This window comes from Melozone crissalis, unplaced genomic scaffold (genome assembly GCF_028551555.1).
Source record: "Melozone crissalis strain CALT ecotype California unplaced genomic scaffold, PUWL_Pcris_2 ptg000018l_1, whole genome shotgun sequence".
Taxonomy (NCBI): Eukaryota; Metazoa; Chordata; class Aves; order Passeriformes; family Passerellidae; genus Melozone; species Melozone crissalis.
This window is the reverse complement of record NW_026535796.1, coordinates 9,430,832-9,446,305: the sequence shown is the minus strand read 5'-3', so window position 1 is coordinate 9,446,305 and position 15,474 is coordinate 9,430,832. Positions and strand designations below refer to the sequence as shown.

General features: G+C 44.6%; 1 protein-coding gene across 1 annotated transcript in view; it reads left to right on the top strand.

The window, feature by feature from the left end:
- Nucleotides 1-15,474, top strand: part of SLC22A18 (solute carrier family 22 member 18) — a 57,790-nt gene that overhangs the window by 27,515 nt on the left and 14,801 nt on the right. The window contains exons 5-7 of the mRNA XM_054276099.1: nucleotides 6,796-6,911; nucleotides 7,387-7,497; nucleotides 12,663-12,763. Coding sequence (XP_054132074.1) covers nucleotides 6,796-6,911; nucleotides 7,387-7,497; nucleotides 12,663-12,763 — 328 coding nt within the window. The remainder of the gene's footprint in view (nucleotides 1-6,795; nucleotides 6,912-7,386; nucleotides 7,498-12,662; nucleotides 12,764-15,474) is intronic.

Sequence of the window (15,474 nt, the reverse complement as noted above, 5' to 3'; positions counted from 1 at the left end):
ACACTTTTTACCTGGAGAGCTCTGCCAAAGGAGGATTTTCCCCATGGAAGAAGCCAAATGCTTTTTATTCAGTGCCCTGCATTGCCCTGGTGCTTTTTCTTCAAGACTGAGTATTAAGACCCACCTGCAACTCTCCTTGTGCTGGGTCAGTCACACACACAGGAGTGAATGTCCCTTAAGAGAAGTTAATCCACAGGTGGCTCCAAGGGCTGGTGATGGCTGTGAAGTCCTGTTCCTAATGTCCCCAGCACATGGCAGCTCTGATGTACCCCTGTGGTTCCACTCCTGGCTCTTTGCCCTGCTAATGCACCAATCTTCAGCACCCCTCGCTCACCCAGTTCTGATGGAAACAGCTCATGGAGACTGCCCCTTTCCCTCTTCATATTTTTTTCCTTCCGCACCACACGAATTTTCCAGATGTGGCTGCCACTAGAAATAAGCAGTTGAATGAGCACTTGTCTGTGGGTGACTCATTCTCACCCTGTGAGGGGCTCTCTGCAGGGTGTGGATGTGGAGTCTCACTCCCTCCCTGGACAGCCTGCACTGATGTCAAGCTCACCATAGTGAGAAAAAGCCTCCTGCTCTGCTCAAAGCAGTAGCAGCCAACTTCTGCTGCTCCTCACCTAAAGCATATGTGGCAAAAAGGACAACCTGGTAATGGTTTCCATTTGCATCAGGAGGGTGAACTCCCCCCTTTTCCTGCTCTGAGGCATGGGAGGGGGTGGCTATCCACTCAAGTTTTGTGTTCTGTGTCAAGAGATGGGGAACACTCTTCTCCATGTCTCTGTGTGATGTTTTTTCCATGAGGACAGGAGTAGGAGCTGCAGAAAGGAAGACTCGGGGATGTTTTGTTTTCCTCTCAAAGGCATGGATAATGTGATGGGTGGTCCTGCTCTGGTAGTGCTGCCTTGAAGTCTGCTGAGCATTGGGGTGTCTGAGTTTATGTGTGTTGTTTCTTGCCCTGGGCTGTGGAAGCTGGACTAGCTCTGTACATTGGCATGAACATCCTAGGAAATGTGGGAAAATTCTGTCAGCTCAAGAAGTCTTTTTTTGGTTGAGGCTTTTGTGGGTTTGTTTTTTTAAGAAGGCTTGGTGGAATTTTGTGCTTGGGTTTTTGGGTTTTTTTAGTTGGTTTTTGGTTGTTTTTTTTTTTAATATTTAGGCAGAATCTCAACAATATAGATCAGACCACAATGGGTCAGAGAAGAAATACAATCAGCAAGGCGGTAAAACAGTTTCTTGAACAAAACCATCACTAATTTACAATAAGTTATGCAGTAATTTATGCATCACTAAGTTATTAGGACCACAGTGGTCACTGCTCACTTTCTTACAGACCTAAAGCTGGTTACCAGAGCCCATGGTTTGGTGTCGTGATTTCACCTGAACCTTTTTTTTTTCCACCTCACTTTTTTGCTTCGCTTTTCTTTTTAACTCACCAGCTTTTTTTCACCTATATCTACCCCTCCAAGGGTGTGAGGGGATAGTGTGGCCAAACTGCAATCAAAGAAATATTTTGAGAGTCCTCTCAGAGCTGTTTAAGGAATCTGGGCTGGCCATGAATGCCAGCTTTATGCAGCGCAGCTTTGAAGTAGGAGTGAGTCACTAAAAAACAATCTGTGCTGTCTCCATGTTCAACTTTGACTTTATTAAGAAAAAGAGAAAGAAAACAAACACAATCCCATTCACTGTGAAATACACATTGATCCTTTAATCCTTGGGGAATCATTGGGAGCTGCTTCCTCCTCGAAAGAATTGAAAGAATCGCTGCAGCATTGACTGAAGGATAATTGTGCAATCACGGGCGTGTGTTCTGCTCCTGGGCTTTGCAGAGCAGGGCTCTGTGGCTGGAATGCCAATGGGAGAGCCACTGATACCATCTCGTGGCACAGGCAGCCTCCCCTAGGTACCTGTCTCCATGGTGCGTCCCAGGCTTCTCAGGCGGGAAATCAAAGATGGGAATTGCAGCTGAACAAGGACTGGAATTTGGGCTGGAGCCCAAAGATGTGGCCCCTGTTGGTTTGCTGTAGCTGCCCTTGGTGGAGGCAGGAGGTTCAGGTGCCCAGTCCCTGCTTGGCACTGCTGGGGGTTGTGGCTGGCAGGCACCAGCTGGGATTCTGCTCAGGCTCCCTGTCTGTGAGCTGGAAATATGCCTGCAAATATGCCTGCAAATCCTGGCCAGGGGCCTCTCCTGCTGCTGGTCCATGGTGCCTGCATGCTGCACATGCCTTTATGAGACTGAGTTTTCATGGAAGTTTTGCTGAAAGCACTGCTTCAAAGCTACTGTGAAATGCTCTGCACATGTATTTGTATATGTATATGTATGTATATGTATATGTACTTATACACACCCTCACATTCTTTTTTGGCCAGGCCCTGCTTTCCAAGAGCTGCATTTGCTCTAAAGTTTTTCAGATGCTGCATGTGTGCCACCTCTGACTTCAGGGGCAGGTGACAGGAGTTGGAAAGCTTCTGTGTCACTGCCTTGCTCTGTCATGTTTTGTTTCAGAAATTGAGCTCTGATTGCATTCATTTGGCTCACACTAATTGATCCTGATGGGAGCAGGTTGTGAAGGATCATGGATTAGCTCCTCAATTTGCTGCCCTTGGGAGGTGAAGGTTGGGATTTACCTGCCAGTAAATAGAGGAGCTGGTTAAGTGTTAGATGGGAAGAAATGCAACCCTCCTCCAGCTGGCTTTGGATCCTAGGATTTTTTGAGGGTCAATCTGTTTTCCAGTACATTACTATTAATGGTTTCAACATCAATTCTGCTTTCCCACCAGCATTTAGGATGGAATTTCCAGATGGGTAATCTTAGCTGCTGGCCACTCATCCCTTCTCCATGGCCACAGGCTACCAAACAAGCCTTGTGACCCACACCATGGGTCCTGTGGCAAGTGGCCATCCCACTTTTTGAAACCCTTTAAAACTCTTTAAAAGAATGCTTTAAATACAACCACATTTTACCTATTGGCTTCAGGAAAGTGAAAAGGAGAGGCTTTTGTTAGGTTATTAAGCAGTTCTTGGCTGATAGTTCTTGGCCCCAGCACGGGCTCCTGGCCTCCAGGTCCCTGTGCTCATGTTCTCTTCCTGCTTCTCTGAAAGTTTTATGTCGGGACAAGCTGCAGCTAGTCATGTTGGCAAAAACTACTCCTCCTTGACCCTGGTTCCTCCTAGTCCTGGATTCAAGTGTTTGCTCCCTGCAGCCAAAGTGTTTGCATCCTCCTGAAAGCAGGAGATTGGGATGCATCAGCAGGACAGGAAAATGCTCTTTATTCCTCTGCTTCATAGCAGGGCTGGAAAAAAAATAGTGGGCAGCTGTGGTTTTAGCTGACAGCTGAAAGGGGCTTTGCTAGGAAAAGTCCCCAGGGAAGACCGGGAGGCTGCTGACAAAAGTCAGGAAGGGGCTCTCTCTGCAGATTAAAAAGCAGAGGAATTATAAATAACATGCTGAAGTGCACAGATAAAGTTACCCAAGTTATTTTGGCCATAAAGCCCAGGACAGTAAAGGCCCTTAATCTCTCATTAATCAACAAGAAGCTGGAAGAGGCCGTACAATGAGCTCAGCTGCCAAAGCTGCTGTGCCCTTTTGCTCCATTTAATTTAATTGTATTAGTCCTGCCCGCAGCCTTTGTTCTTCTGCCCTGCTCAGGAAATCTGCTGCTGGTTTGGCAGGGCTCACACTGGTTCCACATGGCTGGTTTGTGGACAGCCAGGAGGGAGGAGAAGGAGAGCAGCAAGGGGAAGAGGATGGGAAAAGGTCCCACGGGAGCAACCTGCTTGATGTACTTCATTTATCTTAACAGTGCCACTGCATCCCTTCCTGGTGAGGCTTCCTCCTGGTAAGCCAAACACAAAACTGAATGCAAAAGCACTCTGGCTGATATCAGCAGAAATGTTGGGATGTTTAAATTTTAAAATAAAAAAAAAAACAGACAAGTGACCACGAGCCAGCTCTTGTTCAGCAGGTGCTACCCACCCAGCAAAGCATTCCTACCACCACCTCCCTTGGTTCCACCTCATCTCTCTTAAATGAGCCAACAAACACATGCAAAAGGTGGTTTCCAGGACACAGGTGAGTTTTGTCAAATTTCAGCATTTGTCCCTGCTGAAGGATGAGCTAGGAGAGCAGCTCACTGGAGGGTGTACTTTCCTCACCATTCCGTCAAGGAATGACAGTGCTTAATGGAAAAAGATGGAGCAGTTAGAGAGAGATGTGCTCAGGAAAAGGGATTTTCAGATGACTGTGCTTCTGGCTTGTGTGGGAAACACAGTTTTGAGCTCCATATTTTAATGGATTTCTCTGATTTCAGCAACCAGCCCTATAAAATTTCACAAATTTGTTATATCAAGACCAAGTTTTCCCAAACATGTAAATTGTCGTCAAGGTTCTCCTCTACCTTTCACAGCAGTGAATTAACAGTCCTTTGCTTGCAGTGAAGTAAGCACAGGGCATTGTTTGCTTATGGTTTTACAGAGTGATCCTTCTGTCATTGTTTACTGTAATTCTTCTTGGATGTGAAGAGTAAAACATATTTACATTGGTATGTGGGATTCTGGACAACCTCAGGAAAAAGTAGAGCTGGAAAGGAAGTTCTTCTGGCTGATGAAAACTTGAGATGTGTTTTTTATATATCAGAATGAAAGCTTGAAATAGAGAAATTCCCAGAAAAAAAAAACAACCAGACAACCAAAAAAAAAAAAAAAAATTATCACAGCCTCCCACACACATATAGCCAGCTGCAGCTATTATTTTGGTTATTTTATCCTTTTTATTTTCTTAGTAAATTTACTTTATGTTGCAATGCAAAGTAGAAATTCTGGATGTCTTGGATAAAAAATTTTTGTCCACAAATTTGATTTCAGTAGTTTGGGAACTGCTTGGCATATAATTTTAATTTAGCAAGTGGCAATCTGCTGCACTAAAAATGAAAAGTAATGATCCAGTAAATGACTAATTTTGTGATCTGAGTTAATTAGTGAAGCAGCTTGGTGGATGGAAGGCAGCAGGTCTAAATTACCGTGCTAAGTCCTTTTGTAGAAAGATATTATCTGGCTTTGTTGTTTTAATAATAATTAATGAGAATTAAAATATTCAGCTGGGATTCTGCTGTTACTGTTAGCAGGAATATGTGTGTGTGTGTGTATAATATGTATATTTATATTTGTTCTCTGATGATTTTATTGCTTGTTTGCATCTCAATCCTTGACTGTCTTGCTCTGTGGCTTAAATAATACTCCAGAAATTATTCAGACTGCACCTTTGTCTAGCATGGAGGAAACTTGAGGCTTTTACAATTGGTACTGCTGGTTATTTAATGAAAAACATGCACCATAGCCTGGCAAGGAAATCAGCAGTAAAAAAACAGGCAATAAGCAGTGTCTTATCAGCAGGATCACAGGGAGCATCTGCTGGGGGCCCACAGATCACTTTTACATCTTATATGTGGCAGCACAGGTTGCTGGCAATGCAGGGATGGCACACTCACCTCCAAGGCTGCATGGATCTGCAAAACTTCAAAGCCTTCTCTGCTGAAATCCAGGCATTACTTTGCTGAAGTCCAAAAAGCTTAAATTTGGATGCCTCCAAGGCACCCTGGTGGTCACTTTGTCTTGTGCCCTACATGACATCAATGTTTGGTGCTTCTGCTGGGCATTTCCACACCAAACCTGCTTGCTGTGGTTGGTTTCAAGCACATGTTTTAGGAAAACCTACAACTAACTGGGTTCTCATGATGGGGGAGACTTTTAATGAGCTGGTTTAGTGGATAATTGCTCTCAGTGTTAAAACAAACTTCTCTCTTTGTTTTCAGCTTGACTTCTCTCAGTTTCAGTCTTCCAGGCCTGGACTTTGCTCTACTGTGTTTGTTAACATTAAAGTCCCTTAGACTGTGGAATCTTCCCACATACCCTGAAACACTAGGAAGAGTAATTTCCTAATCTTCTCTTTTAAGAGGGCAGTGATAACTGGGGACTAATTACTGGCTCTATTGACTTTTTAATGTTTGTGTTTTTTAGATAAGTTGTAATTGTTCCTTTTTATCATTGTACAACTATAGTTAATAATTGCTGTCCACTGTGTCTACATCCAAGGATGTGGCCCCACTTCTGTTAAAGATTCAATGTTTGGGGCTCTCAGAGATAGCTGAACTTGGTTTAGTCATTGGTATTGGTTTGGTTTGTGGCACCTTTGGAGAAAAATAAGTGCATCAGTCAAAATGCTGTTTGCCTTCTCAGAAGGTTTTTTAGTAATGTTTTTATTTTTAATGTCTCCTTTTCAAATGGTATCATCTCCCTGGTGGGTTTAGTTCTGCGTGTAGGCCGTATTCTACATCCTTGATCATCCTGAGTACTTTCCTTAAGTTAATTTTATTTCACTGAGAAATTTCAAGGAATGAGATGAGACTTAGACTAATGAATTTGGGGATTAGACAAGGATTAGGTGGATTCTAACAGGCAGATGCTGTGCTTTCTGTGGGAAGATTTCTAAGCTTCATTAAACCAGAAAAGCTCTTTTCCCCTGACACTTGGAGATTTAAAAGCATTGTATTATACCCTGTTATGAATAAAATGATAAACCATCTTGATAAAAATTTCAGCATCTTTTGGTGAAATTTCAAACGGTGGTCATATCCAAACCCTCCATGAAAGGATGTGAGTTCTTTTAATGCCTTATGTAGTGTGACTTGAAAGGGAAACTGTTCCTCATCCAAATGCCCAAGCCTTTGCAGGATGAAGGTATAAACACCTTGTTGATGGTATTTATCCATTATCTCTATTTTTTCTGTTTGCAGTGTTTATGTTCCTACATATGTTGGGCTGGTGGGAAGTCTCATCAACACCCTGATAGCAGTGCTTTGGATCCCTTCTCAGACTAAACCAAAGTCAGACCATCACAGGACAGAGCACAGTGAGTATTTTGTGTTTCTGAAAAACAGTACATGAAAAAGGGCAGGGGATTGACATGCTGCAAGAACTGCTGAAGGACTTTGGAATTGATTTAAGGGCAAAAAGGTCCCAGCCTTGAGATGCTGATGCTTCAATGTCTAAGCTGAGCTTATGGAAGAGGATTATTCCAAATATATTGATCACTCTTCCATGTAGAATTGCAGTCTTCCAGTCTCAGAAAAGGTGATTGTGGAGCTCCTGCTGGGATTAGTTTTGTCTGACAGGGGAGGAAACCCCACTGTCTCAGAGGATTCCTCTACATGCAGACCTGGCACCAGATCCCAACCTCCTGCCACCGGCACAAAGCTGGTGCAGCAGAGATGTGGGTTTTGGGTGGTTTTGGGTGGGTTTTGAACCTGAGCAGAGTCTCAGAGTTTGCTGCTTTCTACCCTTAGCCTGTATAATCAGAATGTTAACCCATATGTCATCCTCTGCAGGCACATCACCGTCTGGCAGCTTGTTTAGCATCAGAGAAATCCTGCGCCTGATGAAGTTTCCAGGAGTGATGGAAGTTTTCATAGTCAAGGTGTTTGCTGGATTTCCCATAGGTAAATCTCACCCATTACCTATCATTGCTGATGCATTTAGAATAGGATTATGTACACTGTAGGCCAGGCTTGGCTCCAATTACTGAAAGCACATTGCTTTTGGTCACAGCAGTGAGGATTCACCTCCTAAGTTGATGCTGGGTGCTTTCAGGTAGTCTCAGCTACACCGGGTCAAAAGCCTGGGACTTAAATGTCCAACATGTTACTTGTCACAAGCTGCATCTGGGAGTTTTGGCAAATCACTTAATCTCTCCATCCCCCTCACTGCAAATGTTTTTTCCTCTTGTCTGTCATTTCTCTTTGTGCTGTAAGCTCTTCAGAGCAGAAAAAAATTGGTTTTCCTCTGCCAGAAAAACTGAGGTCCTTCCTGGTTTTACTTAGTGATTTTAAGGTGTATCCTAACCTTTTTCCCAGCAATTAAAAATTGCTGATGGATGAGAGGGCTGAGCTGCACACAGGGGACCCACAGCATGCGTCTTCCCTAGCACATTGATGGGGATGCTTGTTCATCTCTTCCTTATATATTCTGCTGGGGGGGTTTTGTGTCATGGTAGGAACTCACTGATCCTTCAATCCTTTCCCAAATTCATCTCATTCCCTGTTTCCTCTGAGTCAGCTGCTGTCCTGGCAGGGTTCATATCTCCCTATTTGCCTGACAATGTATCCCTGGGCACAATTTAATAATCTTCAGTTTTGCCTACCCTCTAACTTCTTTCTCCACACACTTGACTAGAGACAAGCTGCAAGTCATCCTCATCAGTGATGTGGAAGGACAGGGTGATGTTCTCTGCCCTTCCACAGACAAAGCCTTCACAGCTCTTTTCCCATTCAACCCCAAAAGTCCAGTTTCTCTTGAGGATGATTTCAAGAACTGAGTTTTGTGCACATCATAACACATGTGTATCATGCATCTGAACAAACTAAGGCACTTCCCTTCCAAACAGGGATCCTAAGAGGGGACTTAAGGCACCCTAGCTTTTAGACTTTGTATCTTTTTCCAATTCATTTTTGTCTGGAGAAGCCTTTGAAGTTTAAAGAACACAAAACTTGATTTACAAATTAAATGCTAATTTGTAAACTGTAAATTCAGTTTACAAATGAAAGTGAATTTGGTTGTGGAGTGTGGCTGAATTGGAAGGGGATGGCACTCCTGGGCTTGGTCAGGCTCATCTGTTATTTTTTGCTGTATCTCTGGGGGAATGAGTCCAACTGGAGCTGGAATTAAAGGATTTCTGGGTTTTTTTCCCTTGCTGTGTGTAGCTGGTACTGGCTGAGATCAGTAATGCCAGTTGGTCCTACCCCTGCCACTGGAGATAGGATGCAGTCTCAAACCACTGCTGGCTTGACCTAACAGTGCAATTTTTTTGTTCTTAATACAATAAACTTCTAAAACTGCACTCTAAGAAGTGTATGAAATGACAGCATTTCACAGAATGAGAAAGATGTTTTACAAGGGTTTTCTTAGCTGATTCTGACTCATTTCTCATCTTAGAGTAGCATTCATTTCTCTGTTAAAAATGCCTGAGACTGCATCCATGTGAGCTTCCCACAGTAATTTCCTGTGTGCTCTCTCTTTTCCAAAGGCCAGGCAAAATGCACTTTGCTTTAGACATTCCTGCTGAAATGCAAATTCCTGCCTGTTACAGAATCCATTCTCCTTTCCCCATGCAAAGCAAAAATACTCACTGAACCAAAATAAACATCTCCTGCCCAAAGCTGCACGGCAGTTTCTAGGCAAAGAGGATGGAGACAGTGAAGCTGGGATTTAAGGCAGGCACTGGGATTTCAGTCTGTCAGTATTTCTGTAAGGGTAGGAGAAGGTTCACTTGGGGCTATAGCACTCCCACTACAGTGAGGAGTAATTAAAATCATAGGAGTGATTAAAATCCTAGTGACTTTTCTTTGCAGGTCTCTCTTCACTTCAGGTCACTGACCAAACTGCTGGCAGCTGACAGGGGATCTGGCCATCCCTAATTCTCTGCAGCTCACAGCCAGAGGCTGAGCTCCTCATGAGCTCATTTACCTTTCATCCCCAGGCTGCAACTGTATAATTAATTAGATTGCCCAAATTACAGACTGTTTTCTATTTACTTTGTAAACAAGCTTGTGATATACAGCAAAGAAAATCTTTTGTTCCTTATGGATCTCATTGTTGTCTAAAATTAGCTGGTTTGAGACCGAAAGAACCTCCCTGGGAGGGCTGCAGGGCTGGGAACCTCCTCCCTGTGTTGCATAAAAGCAGAGACATGGGCTCTGTGCCTCTTGCAGGAAAGGAGCTGCCAGGGATTGGGAGGCAGCAGAGAGCTCCAGCACAGCCCAGTTACCTTCTCAGCTGACCTGGGAAAAGAGAGCCTCACTGCATTGGGGTAGATAGAGACAGAAAGAAAAACAAGGGGATAAAAATATCAAACATAAGTCTCATTGACAAGAAATCACCAGGGCCTTGAAAATATTGATAAATAGCTGCTTGTATGAATCTTTGGCTGCCTAATCCCTTTAGAAAATCTGGTTTCAGCATGATTGCTTTAGCACCTGCATTCCTTTTTTTAAAGGATTTTCTTTCACATGTGGAATGATGTTTTGCAGCGAGCCTTGGGGCTCTGCATCCCATCACATTTCCAGTGCAGTGTAGCAGGGCTGTGATGAGCTCCCAGAGGCTGTGCTTGCCTTCTTGCTGTAGGGACTGCTAAGCTGGCCCTCCAAAACTACAGGCTGCTTTCAAACATGTCACTTTTTTTTTTTAAAAAAGTTTACACTCCTGATTTTCCTCGGTGCTTTTTGTCACTGTTACTGCATCTCACAAACCATTTCCCTGCTTTCTGCTGCATGATCTTTGTTACTCATCCCACTGATGCCTGGTTTTCTAAGGAAAAAAGTCGTTTTCAGCCTTTTCATAGACATCCTCAAAAAAGGCAAGTTTTCTGAGGGTATTTTATGCCATTTGCCTTTTTTTTCCCCCCCACATTGAGTCTGTCAGCATGGACTGAGGCTTATCATTATTTATGTCCTGCACTCAGCTGACCTGCAGCCTACCCAGCTGAGAACCTGCTGAGATCTTTGTGGGAAATGCTTGTTCCAATGAACACAACCTATTTTTTTAGTTCAATCTAAGGCTTGCCTTGTGGGTTTCATCAAGAAATGTGTTACCAGTGGGAGAGACCACCTTAGTTTCTGAGAGAAGAGGGGCAAGGGGGTCTCCCTCCTCCAGGCAGCTTTAAGGGACCCTGCAGGCACAGGGGGTGACACCCATCTGAAAATGAGACCTTTGCACCTCCAGGGGAGCTGTGCAATGTATAATTCTAATTAAAGAGCACAGCCTATTCCCCTGCTCAGAAAGAAAGCAGCTTGTTTGGAGGAGAAAGATCCAAATCTGTCTTAACTTGATGAGGGACTTCAAAGGGGAGAGGAGCTGTAGAAGCTGGAGCACAGTACCAGGAAGAGGCATCAGGTATGCAGGGAGGCCAAGCCCCTCCTCGGTGGTACCTGCAGAGGGGTGCAGGATTGAGGGCGAGCTCCTGCTTCCATCTCATCTTCCTACAAGTGAAACCAAGTGTGGTTTTTCTTTCATTTCATCACGTGTGCCTTTTATAAACATGTGCAACCCTGTTGCCTGATTTGGCTGTTGTGAGTAAATACTGGAATTTGCATGTTACCTTAAGCTGGTTGAGCTGAGAGCAATTTCAAAGAAACTGGATAAGAATGGGGTGCTCTCCATGGAGGGGTGTGGTGAAGCCATAGATCTTCATGAGCCCCAGCTCCCAGGCACCTTCTCCACACAGCTGGAGAGCAGAAGAGCAGGGCTCCCTTCCTGCCCCCATCCCTCTCTCCCAACCCCATGGAGCCAGCTGGGGTGCAGCTACTCCTGTTAAGGGGGAGGACCTGTCTCTGGTGGGGCTCAGGAAGGCTTTGTGGCAGGTCCTGGGATGGGAGGGCAGTGCTCCCTCCAGGCAAAGGCTTGGGGTGCCTGGAGGCAGCTCCTTGTTGCTGCAGGTGCTGCACTGGTTGGGCTGCTGGAGGCAGTGGAGCTGTTCTTGTTCCTTAGGAAGCGAATCCTTCCAGCAGTCTGGGATCACCCTCTTCATCCTTCCAGGAAAAGCTGGCAAATCCTCCCCGTGCCATGTCACTTTGCCAACCACCAGCTGTCTTCTCAGTCCTCACACATTGCCTCCTGCATTCTGTTTTTTTCAGGAGGGAGAGCAACAAGGCTCCCTTTTAACCCAGTCTTTATAACTCAGAGAGTCTTACAAGGAAAGGCAGAACTGCTGAAAGTCATCTGGTCTCTTCTCTCCCAGAAGGATCAGTGGTCTCTGACAGACACATTGTGGGGTTCTTCACACGCAGAGAGCCCCAGTTTCCTCCTGTCTTGGTCCATCTCAGGTGCACAAGACACTGGGGGAAGCAGCAGACTCTTACCCCACACCACACTTGAAGTGCAGTGTTTTGACATCATATTTTTAATTTCATGGCTCTCTCTGTGAGGCTGGGAGCATGTGCAAGCACGCCTGTATTTGTGTGTGTTTGGCAGTGGGGAAAACACACACTATTGTATTTTCATTTGAGATTGAGTGGATGTTCTCTGTTACACTTTGCAGAAATTGCCTCAATTGCAAAGCAGACCTGGTCTGTGCTCTTTCTGCCCATACTTTCCTGACTGCTTGTGTTGACATTGCTATCATTGTCCTCACAAGAGATTTTCCACATGCCCCAGACATCGTTGCTGAGGTGTGCAGTGAAACCACTGCATTTTGGCTGATGTCACTGGGCTGCTCCCCACACTGAATATCTGAAGTCAGGCAAAAGGGGTGAGGAATCCAATCAGATTATTTTTATGGTTACAGTTTTGTCTGAACAAATGTTTTCTTGCTGTCTTGATGGTTAGCCTGGCTTCAGTGATACAAATATTTACCGGTTTATAATTAACAGCTGAAACTACGGCCTACATAGTCACATTACTTAAAGATGAAAGTAAGGGGGATAAAAAAGTTAACACTTAAAGATTAAATTACTACAATGACTTTGAATAGGATTATGTTCGTGCTTACACCCAGTGCTGGCAAACCCAGGGAGAGCTACTGACTTGGACTGGTGGTGATTGGGAGCAGGGTTTGGCTATTACATGCACTGCAAGTGTATTGATGTACTCTTTGCATTAACCCTCCCTCCAGGTTTGTTCATGATTATGTTTTCCATCATCTCTATGGATTTCTTTGGCTTGGAAGCAGTGGAGTCTGGATATCTGATGTCATATTTTGGTGTCCTTCAAATGGTAAGTGAAGTGCAAGTCCCTCTCTTAGACAGATTAGCTTGCCACACTGCTACCTAATTCACTACCTTCTGGACACATGCTCTTCCAAATCCAGGTGCATTATTGACAGGCAAATCCTAGCTCTGCCATATGGCATTTAGCTTCAAAAAGAGAAGTGACTCCAAATTTATTCTGTTCCTTGAAATGGGAAGAAATTGGAGCAAGGAGTGTCCTGAAAGCTTTCTTCCCCTTGTCCCTCTCTGTGGATCTTTAAGCTGTGGAGCTAAAACTTCCTTGGACTGATAAGTCCTGGGTTTTGTAACAAAACTTACATTGAAGCTAAAGTGCCTTGGCTGAGGTTTTTCCTGGTACAGGTTAGTTGATTTGCATTTATATAGTAGCACCCTGTATACTCAGGAAAGCAGACAACCTTACTGGTGTTTTCACTGAAGATCCCTTCAGTGTAGAAGAACTTGTTTCTGCTGCATGGAAACAAGCACAGCAAGCTTGTGATTCCCAAAAAAGAAAAAAAAAAAGAAAAAAAAACCCCAAAACCAAAGCACAGAAAGGTGGGTGACAGAACATGATTAGGAGGCTACCAAAATGGGTAAAAGGGAAAAGTCAGCTGAATTAGGCAGTACTAAGGGGTCAAAAATGTGCAGTGTTGTATTATAGCAGAGTGTTCCTTTTGGAGGAACAGGCTTAATAATTTTGTAGAAGGAGCAGCAGATGGTTATAACCAAGCCCCAAGGTAGGAATGCAAGTTAAGCAATATCCTGAAGGACAGTGGTCTTGTCATTAAATCCTCTTCATTTCCTGGGTATTGCCACAGAGTTCCTGTGGGAGCTTCTCATTTGGGGAATGGCAGCTCAAACTGCTTCCTTTGTGATTTGGATTTGGCATGGTGTTGCCAGTCACTGGGACTCTGGCCTGCTCTCACCAGATCTGGATATCTTGGTAGAGCAGTAGCCAGGCATGGCTGTGAATCAGCAGCTGAACTCTGCAGGGTAAACTGGAGCTGAGCAGATGGTGCCTTTGCCATGTCCCTCCTGTGGGGGTGGCTTTGGAATAGCTGTCTCTTGGTCCTGTGAACATCTCCAACCTGCTGAATGCAGTCCCATTTGGCCTCTTTGGGAAGAAGACCAGTTTGCCAGTGCACAGGCAAGCTTCTGACCCACACTCCACTGCTTTCAGAGGCTTTCCCTATGTTAGCCTTGTATGCTGCCTCCTAGACCAGGATCTGCAGGAATCACTCAGGTTTTAGAGGGGCCAAGTCACTGGCCCAAATCTTCTTCCCCATTTGAATGCAGAAGGACTCCCCACAGCTGGGCTTTTAACTCAAGACATGTCACTTAAACCCCTGTTACACAGGCAGAAATCAGATGTGGAGCTGCAGCACGGCTGTGGTGTGCTTGTTTGGAGTGGGTAATGTGGGCAGCAATTACTCTTGTAAGGAGTGGCTTTGTGTGGCTTGATGGAGCCTGGACTCTGCTGCTAGGCCCAGGATATCTGTCTTGAGGACACTGCTGTTATGTCTGGAATATCTCTGTGCCTTCAGTGCCATTGTTCCCCAGGTTAGTTTGGTTGAAACTGCTGCAGATAAGGTCACCTCCTCTGCCCTGCTGGGGCACCCCACACAGAGACACAGCCCTGGAAGATATGGGAATTACAGCATCCACTCTGCTTCCTCATGGATGGTCAGGTGCCAGGCTAACCAGGGACCTGACCCTTCCCAGAGTCACAGAGTTTCATCCCACAGAGGCCAATCACTCCTATTGCCACAATCCAACCCAGCAGGGCCCTGCAGGCTCAGGTGTAGCATCTGCTCTGCTGGGGAGTCTTTGCCTTGGGATGTTTGCCACAGAAACTGGCTTTTATCAGCCAGGCAGTTTTCTTTCATACATCCATGCAGTTTCTATCCATATTGCTAAGACCATCCTACAGTGGCAGTTCCAAACTCTACTCTGGTTTATGCAGGACAAGATCCTCAACTGGACTAAACTGAACCCTAGCTCTCTGGCTTTTAAAGTATTGTAAAACATTAGAATTCATGTCTTTACTTTCAGGTATCTGTCTAGAACCACCCAAAGAGATCTCTTGGGGATGGTGTCTGGGTTAATGTTTCATGGCTGCTTTCTGTTTGGGTTACAGGGAATAGAGGTGTGCTGGCTCTGTTCTGCTGAGCCTCAGAGCTGCTTCTGTTGCCCAAGCTGGCATTTCAGATGCATTTGTTTCTGCTGTACAGTGAATTGATACTGCTGAGATACAAATGCAGATTAGGGTGCAAGTGAATTCCACCAATCTGGATAGGTGAATGATTAATATCTGCTGACTGGCTTCCCCACTTCACTGAGTAAATGACAGCTTTATTCATGAGGAATATAATGTAATTTTCAGTCAATTTCATCAGCCAGATACTCAGCTTTGATTTTTATTTTACTCTTTAGTTTGCCTTTCTGTAAATCATTGTGAGGATTTTCCCATCCCCTTGGACTTGCCCTGAGCCCTTCTGTTAGAGGAAACCTGTCCCCCATGGCTGCATCTCTTCCTGGACTTGAAAAAGATAGTGTTTAAGGACGTTTACAGCTGGAAGGGGACATTAAAGAAATTAGAGGGGGAAATTATTTCTTTGTGTTATTGTAGTTTCTATTTTTTAAATTAAATATTCTCAAAGCTTACATATTCCTCTTACAGAAGGCAATGTTGCAGCTCCCTTTCCCAGTCTGATCAGC